This window comes from Sinocyclocheilus grahami, unplaced genomic scaffold (genome assembly GCF_001515645.1).
Source record: "Sinocyclocheilus grahami isolate Dianchi unplaced genomic scaffold, SAMN03320097.WGS_v1.1 scaffold195.1, whole genome shotgun sequence".
NCBI lineage: Eukaryota > Metazoa > Chordata > Actinopteri > Cypriniformes > Cyprinidae > Sinocyclocheilus > Sinocyclocheilus grahami.
The window spans coordinates 61,992-70,925 of NW_015505374.1; the positions used below are offsets into that span (position 1 = coordinate 61,992).

General features: G+C 37.9%; 1 protein-coding gene across 1 annotated transcript in view; it reads right to left on the bottom strand.

The window, feature by feature from the left end:
• Positions 1-749: 749 nt before the first annotated feature.
• Positions 750-8,934, bottom strand: part of tacr1a (tachykinin receptor 1a) — a 27,121-nt gene continuing 18,936 nt past the window's right edge. Inside the window, exons 3-5 of the mRNA XM_016285238.1 lie at positions 2,785-2,935; positions 1,482-1,678; positions 750-1,153 (exon numbers count right to left, since the gene is read on the bottom strand). Of these exons, the coding sequence (XP_016140724.1) occupies positions 835-1,153; positions 1,482-1,678; positions 2,785-2,935 (667 nt within the window). The 3' untranslated portion in view covers positions 750-834. The remainder of the gene's footprint in view (positions 1,154-1,481; positions 1,679-2,784; positions 2,936-8,934) is intronic.

Genomic DNA, 8,934 nt, shown 5'->3' on the forward strand with positions numbered 1-8,934 from the left:
AGATTTTGAAGGTGCTTGCAGAGAAAATATGCTGTGAAGTCTGCAGTAATCTCCCACCTGCAGATAAAGCACTGAAGAAACAACACGTGCTCAGGTATCATTTGAGCCGGGAGGGCAATCTTTAGAGACTCGGGGGATTAAGAGGGGTACTTTCGCTGATATTCCTATTCCTATTACAGTCGGGTTGTTGTTAGCAAGACGATAGACCAGGGGTGGCGAACTCCGGTCCTGGAGAGCCGCAGTCCTGCAGAGCTAAGCTCCAACCCTAATTAAAACTCACCTGCCTGTAGCTTCCTAGTAACCCTTCAGGCCTTGATTAGTGTGTTCAGGTGTGTTTTTCATTAGGGTTGAAGCAAAACTCTGCAGGGCTGCGGCTCTCCAGGACCGACGTTCGCCACCCCTGCGATAGACCAATATAAGCGGTCATTTTCAATATATTCAATGTTCCACTGCATCATATGTCCATTAATGTAAACTTTTAAAATGTCTTCAGTGATTGCAGGATCAATCAATCAGGCTCTCATTTAAGCCAGCACAAAGCAATATGTCATTTACATCACTTTGGTAAGAAAGCATTTCCAAAAAAAAATCAATGTAAATGTTCCTCTAATCATAATTATGAACCTCATGAATAGAATGTGACAAGAATGAAAGATGAAGGATCGTTCGAAATTAAAGACACTTAGCGTGTGTGTACTCAAGCAGCTAAAACACACACTCAGGTTAATCCTCAAGATTTACACTGGGGGGAGGACTGAAGAGGATTCGTCAAACTATTACATCTCCACAAAAATAGTGGCATTCGGTCTCCTTGACTCTTGTGCTTTTGCGCTCTCATTCTTGTAGGTTGTTACTAGAGTAAAAGCTGGAGGTCTCCGACACGGTTTTGGAGATGCTGCGAGATGACGAGCCATTGGAGGTGAGGTCCCTGGAGGGGCTGTGAACTGCTGGCCTCTTGGCGGCCCCTCTGATGACCTTCTGGCCATCTTCACACGGCTGCATCACGCAGGACACTGTGGTCTCCATTCGACTGGCCCTGTACAAACTGGTCTGGGTTTGAAGGTACCGGGTGGACTTGAGCTCTAGACCCTCGTAGGATCCCTCAGGGACGCACGGACAGCAGCGGAACGCTTGCTTAAATCCGGCACGGAACCTGAGGAGACATTTAGAAATGTAAGAGACGAATAGTCACATGATGATGCGTTTAAAGTTGAAAATTGACTAGAAGATATTAAAGCTTTGTTGTCTTTCAAAGGCTTTTGTGATGGATTTTCAGTGTCTGAGTGAGGCGGTAAAACCAGGATACATTAGAGAATAATACATCACAGCTTTGGACTGCATTTTATGGCACAAAAAGATGGATCATTTTGAACAATAATGATATTATAGCGAATATTACAGGGACTCTGGAAAGAGCTAGACGTGCATGTGTGTATGTGTGTGCGCGTCAATTACTGTGTTTTCACTCCAGGTGAAATTACCTGTCATTGAGGCAGCAGTAGATAATGGGGTTGTACATAGTGGAGCTCATTGCCAGCCACATGATAGTCAGATAGACCTGCTGAATGAAGGGATGCTCAAACAGGTGCGGGTAGAACTGGTGAATCAGGAAATAGACGTGATAGGGGAGCCAGCAAACAGCGAACGTACATACCACCACAATCATCATCTTCACCACCTGAGGGTCGGGCAAGAAGAGAACATTTCTGTAAATACATATTCTGTCCTTCAAGCTGATTTCCTGGGCTTTGCATGCTGCCCACATTGCACAAAAACTGGCAGAATGCTGACAATCGAAATGTTCCCTAATAATTTTCTTGACAACTTTTAGGTGGTTCAGTTGTCTTAATTTACCACCAACAAGCAGCATGCAAACATGTCATTAAAAATCACATTAAAACAATGGCATTAGTAACTGAAATCTTTTGTGTGATGCTGCATTCATGTTTCTTCAGCATATGTCCAAAATGGTACTTGTATATAAAAAAAAAATACTGAGTGCACCTTCAAATAGCACCTTATTTTTCAGCTAATGCATCTTATTTTTCACTACGTTGACTTTCTTATTTTATCATTGTTGTTCTACCATAGATAAAGCTGCCTTTGGACTGCCGTCAATAAGCTGCACCTGTCCCGACTACTCCAGGTCTGTGAAAGGTAGGTCTAGGCTGCCTTAAACTACTCTTGTTCTTTAGACGCTAGAGATTCCTGATCCTGAAATGGGCCTGAAATCAGCATGAAAACCACAGTGACACACTCTGCCAGAAGCCAGAGCATGTAGTAGCAAATCACTCAGTCACCAGCAGACTGTCAGAGGCTCTTTGATGTTTATGAAGCTCAAACAGAAGACGGGGATGCTCAGAGGTAATATGTCACATTGTGTCATCACAAGTACTAACGTTGGTTGCTTAAAAAATAGATTAAGATATTTTATGTGAGGAAGAAAAGGACGAAGGTGAGGAATAAAATGCTATAGCAATGATATGTAAAGTAGATATTGGAGAGGAAACATATCTTGACTTCATATCCTTCAAGTGTGGTGAATGAGGCACACACACATGCACACAGAGAATACAGATGAAAGAACCAGATGGACCTTCTCACTGCGGGTGAGTTTCATAGTGATTATTTCATGCGGCCTTGTCTGACCCTCCTCCCCTTGCGTGTGAACTCTGTCTGCTTTGTTAACTCATAGTTCAGAGTCTGACCTGGACTGTGTGTAGGCAAATGTCACAGGCTTAAAGGATAGAGGAAAGAGGAGCAAGAGGATGATGTGATGAAGACCTTGCGTTTGGCGGTCAGCTGCTCTTGATAACGGTCAGATGAATCTCCTGGGATCTCACTGGCCCACAGAGTCAAACCCACCACCAGGTAAGCACAGCCCATCACCAGGAGAGGGAGGAAGTAAATCAGCACTGCTACACACACAAAATACCTTCAAAAGGATAGAAAGAAAGAAATATTTTTATATTAATACAATTGTAACCAGTGTTGGGGAAAGTTACTTTCAAAAGTAATGCATTACAATATTGCGTTACTCCATAAAAAAGTAACTAATTACGTTACTTAGTTACTTTTTATGGAAAGTAATGTGTTACGTTACTTTCGCCTTCCTTTTTAAATCTGGACAGGGCTTGCTTGTTTGTTTTTTAAATAAAAAAGTTATATTTTTGGCAAATATAAAAGCCTTTTCACACCAAAAGTGAAATGAATAAGCCTCAGGCTGAAGGGAAAGTAAATTTAAGTCCGTGCAGTAGAATGAAGAAGAAGAAATGTAAACACTTCAGCAATAAAAAAGACACACAAATGTTTGTCTAGAGTAATTTGTGCTTATTAGTATGGTTGAACTGGATCATCGAAGGTCAGAAGCAAAGACATTGGTTAATAGAATGGGATTAAATACATAAAGGATATTTGTGTTGTTTAACATTTAATTATTGCAGGTTTGCGTCATATTCTGAGTTGCATTATTTTTATTCATTTTGAGGAATACTAAATCTGTGTTTTTTTTTGTGAGTGAGAAGAATTAATGCATATTCATATTTATTTTAGAACTACAGTAACATCTTCTGATTTCTCTCAACATGGGGACAGGAGAGCTGTTAATCAATAATTTGGGGAAAAAAAGTAACTCGGATATTCTCTTGTAAATTAAAAAGTAATGCGTTACTTTACTAGTTACTTGAAAAAAGTAATCTGATTACGTAACTCGTGTTACTTGTAATGAGTTACCCCCAACACTGATTGTAACTAATGTCTAGATAATAATTAAATTTGCATGCAATTTCAGAATTCTTATTCACTAACACCTGAAATTCTGTTTGCTATTTTAATTTTCTGGTTTTCGTGGAATGGGCAAAACCAACAGGAAAGTCCACACTAATTTGATCTATTTAAAGAAATTTTTTGTAATTTTAATATGCAAATATGTACCATTTCATCCATCCTATTGATTTTATTTATCGGTTTAATTGAACTCTCATTCTTACATAGCCCTCATGAATGTTAAATAGCCCAGTTCCAAAGTAATCTTAAACCATCCATTCATGTTGTAATTGATATTCATGAGACAAACCAATTTCAGATTGCGTTATGTGACTGCGCTCCTATAAAAATCCCTTTTTCTCCAAAATGAACAAACTGGCGATGTTCTCTAAGAGCAGGCAGTAAACACTGCAGGAAATGCCCTGAGGGCCAGACTGAGAGATACTCGTATCAGGAATGCCACCTGCCAATCTGAAGACAACACAAGAGACGAGTTCTCTGTAATATTGTTGCTTTCAGTGATTCCCTCCATGAGGGAGTTGAAAAACGAGGCCATGATTAATTATACTTCCATTGCTTCATATTTCTTAGTGACACAGGTGGAATGCTGTCATCAGGAGACTTGGACTTGGCCCCATTCATCCGCCCCCTTCCTAAGCTAACAGCTTCTCCAGGAAAGATGATTGAACCAGGTACGGCATCAAAGAACTCTGATGAGGCAGTTTAGTCACCTCTTGCTGACCACAGCTTATACCTCGCTCACCATTTCACTAGCAATTAAGTGCAATCAGGAAAACAGGTGTCGAGAGAAAGAAAAGAGAAGGCAAGAGACTGAGAAAGAAAGCTTAACATTTCTTTTTCTAGTTTCAGATTATGATGCTACTTTAAAGAGGTAATGGTGTTCTTTCGCCCCTGCAATAAGAAATATACTGGTCAATGGTTTGGAATAATTAAGATCTTTTCAAATGTTGTTGAAAGAAGTCTCTAATGCTTACCAAGGCTGCATTTATTTGATCAAAATAGAGTAAAACCAGCAATATGATAAAATATTATTACAATTTAAAATAGCTGTTTTCTGTTTGAATATATTTTTAAATGTAATTTTATTCTTGTGATGGCAAAGCTGAATCTTCAGCAGCCATCCAGTGTTCAGTGTCACATGATCCTTCAGAAATGATTCTAATATGCCGATTTACAGTTGTTATTTTTTTGTGGAAATACTTTTGTGGAAGCCATGGCAGACTGCCATGAATTATTCCAAACTTTTGACTGGCAAAGTGTGTAAAATATTTTTAATGAGGAATAAATGAATGAGTACACTTTTAAATAGGTGAGGAAATGAGAAAACACGCAGTGCTGAATCTAAAAAATCAAGTGTTTGAATCTCAATTGTAATTGATTAAAAAAGGGTGAAAATCAAATCACTTATTTCAGGAGACCAAATTTACATTTATATCGGCAATCAGTGCACTATTAACAGTTAGCTTTTTTTTTCTTATTGCATCTTGATGGTAAATTGTTGCCAATTTTGTTTTAAGAATTGAATGGGATAGTTCATTCAAAAATGTCATTATTACTGTTATTCTCATCTTGTTCCAAACTTATATGACTTTCTTTCTTCTGTGGAGCACAAAAGCAGATATTTTGAAAAATAATCTCTGTGTTTTTTATATAAACAATGACAGCGGGGTCTAATGTTATTTTGGACACCATTGACTTTTGAAATACAGTTGAAATATTCATCAAAATGCTGTATAATCTTTATGATAGAGTCAGGTAAAAGAGAATTTTCCTTTTTGATGTACTTCGAATTCCTTTAACTATACAGATTGAATCCATTTATTTCTTAATATTAAACGCTAATGTAAAATATCCGAGCAAACTTAATATAGCAACTCTACATACAGGGCCATACAACTGCAGCACTTTATGAATGCACAGAACATCAGTTTATGAATAGTGCAAAGGTTTGGCTGATGAATATCAATTACGTAATGTGGATGGATGGTTTAAGATTACCTAACAACATAAAAAAGGAGATAATTAATATGATATTGCCAAATATAATATGATGTCAAATAGTGATACCACAACCTAACCATCTTTTCCCGGCCCAATCTAAAACTCATTCTGACGCCACGTACGCACTTTCGTGCATTCCAGTACATTTAGGCAAAGTAAAATTCCAGACCGAAAGTGATTTTTCATCTGTGGATGTGGAAATTTCATCAACATTACTGAGAAGTTCCTGTATGACATATTATAGTAGTTAAGTGGCGAATTGCGGTCTTAGTTCATTGAGTATATTAGAATGCCATATGTCAGAACAACCGGTCAATTCACAGTCACAGGTAATGAAGAGATGCAGCAGTATGCCAGCTAGACTGATTGCTTTCAGTGTCAAAGCCAAGACTTTCTACTTGCACTATGACAAATCATCTGACAGAACTGTGTTGAAAAAAAGGCTGCCAGTTAGAAGTGATGGCTCAGTATCAGACTTCCAATTTGGTTTACACCTTTCAGATTTGGAGTGTCTGTGTTTACCATGAGCAAACAGTGTGAGGAACTGTCATGCGGCAGTAACTCACTAATGATATCTAAAATACAAGTTACTGTTTTGTTCCAGCAGCAGCACATTTTGGTAATTAGAGCATAAAGAACATCACGATATGTCTGTTATCAGCTTCCTTCCCACACAAAAAGAAAAATGAGAGTGATTAATGAAACATGCTAACAGAATGTTTGCTTTTTGAACGCCTCGCAGATAGGACTAATGAATTAATACCCAAGGTAGAACACCTTTATGGATTTTGTCATCCAAAAAAAAACAGCAATCAGCTATTAGTGAGGACATTTGCAATAGAGGGAGAAATTGGCACCTATTTAATTTGAATCAAGACCAAGAATTGGTAAAAGTATGCAATGAAACTACCAGATGGAACCCTAATTATAAAGCAAATAAAGGTTGTTTTTTCCTCATTCTCACCTCTGTATATCCTCTAGCTTCTTCCCTGGATCTCTGAGTCTGAGGCGAACATTTGCAAAAACAATCTTTGAATTTGTTCTTTCAGGATTTGGACACGTCAGTCAAGTATCGGAATAACAGGAAGGGAGAGAGACTGGAACATCTGATATGGTTTACATGTGTCGGACAGGGTGATTATCCCTTATTTAGCATTACTTCACATCATATCGCTACCACCAAATGTTTGACCAATTATGGAAATGCCTAAAGTGCAAAAATGTTGTGGCTAAGGGTTGAGAAATTTGTGTAAGGAAATACTCAACGTTATTTTCTTTGTATGTAGTTTGTTGAATTGTGCAATGTGTATTTGTTCTCCTTAAATGCTATTTTTATGTTAGAAAAAGTATTCAAAATAATGGTAAACAATAAATAAGATTAATGCAAATTAATGAGTTAATAAGAGTAATTTGAGAGTAATAAAATGTAGATGAATGAAAATGTATTTATTTTGGTGTAATTTGTGTTCTAGGCAAAATTGTTTTATGAATTATATTCATGTTTAGGGTGAAAACTAAATGCAAAATCGACACTATTTTCATATAACTTATCAATCAAAAGATTTCTATTTCACATAAATGCTGTTCTTTTAAATTTTATATTCTTCAAAGAATCCTGAAAAAAATGTAGCATGGCGCATTAAATTGATCAAAAGTGACAAAGACGTTTATAATGTTACATACAGTACATTATATTTATAATGTTTTCTGTCTCATAAACATGGGTATTTCTAATTTCAAAAGCATACAATTATTATTGACATGTTATTGAAATGTTATTTATTTGACCCCTTTTTTGCACACTGGTCCCTCTGCAGATCTCTTCTTTTTAAATTTCTATGACAGCTACCGGATGTGTCTTTTGTCATCAACATGCATCTCCAGACGCCTCATTGGAACTAATAATTCATATTAGCTCATATTTGTGGAGTATTTTTTCTCTGTAATCTCTGGTAAAAAAAAAAAAAAGAATAGCTAGCTGCACTGCAAGTTCTTCTGGTTGAGTCTCATGGCAATTTGCCGAAATCAGTGCCGCACGGAGAGCACCCTGTCAGAATCCAGATTGAGGAGAGCTCAATTTCCCCCTTTTCTCGCAAGAGCTGAGAAGAAATGAGAGAGACGGAGGGAGAGAGAGAGAGAGAGAGATGAAGCCTGCAGCAAGCCTGTGGGTCACCCAAAAAGACATCCGAGTTTCAGGCTAGGCAAACTGAAACAGACTGGCCATATGCTGTTAGTGAGCTGTCAGTTTTTAGGTAGGGATGGCGGAGAATGTGGTATCTGTGAACCACCATCAAGCAGAACACGATGAAAGGGTCAGAACAGTGGTGGGGTGCTGAGATAACATCATGCATCTCTGCACTTTTTGTAGTCACGCTTTCCTGAATTTTTTTGAGGAAAGATAATGTGGTATTGTTACATCCCATGTTAAAATTATGATGTGTTTTGGGTACGGTGTTTGTTTTTCCCTCTCTTTTTTTTCTCTTTGTTTTTACTTTCATTTTCAGCAGGGAGACACGGGTACCTGAGTGGTCTAATTCTCTGTCAATCATCAAGATGCTTAGTGACGACAACGCATGGCTTCACCAATGAGGGCGCGCTATTTGATTATAAAGACTGCACCTGTGCGAGAAGCGAGAGGGCTCTTGCATGCTAGAGCACTCGTTTTGTTGTGATGGCACTTGCGTGCTTGTTTGTTTGTTTGTTTGTTTGTCCTGTATCATCTTGAGGTTTGAGTACTGTTCGTGGTAAAGTCTGTGTTCTTTGATAACTTGGTGAACAATGGCCCATTCGATCTTTCTTCTCTTTGAGGTTTTCACCGTTTCTGTTACATGGTTTTTGAACCAATGTTACTAAACGGGGAAAGAGAAAAACAACAGGTAAGATATCACGTGATATAAATGTGCCACACTGAGTTTTCAATTGTGTATAGAACACTAGGTTAGTGACACGTGCCACCTGATTGTATTGAATTGGTTGGTAGTAAGAGTAGTATATTTAGGGCGTCCTTGATGCTGAAGATTTTTCTTTCTATTTAGGGGTCTGTTTGTGAATATTGATGGTTGAGTTAGATTATAAGTTTTGTTTTGTTCTTAGTAAGATTAGTTATGTTTTGTTTATTTCTTTGATTTGGCACGGTCTCGTTCTTCT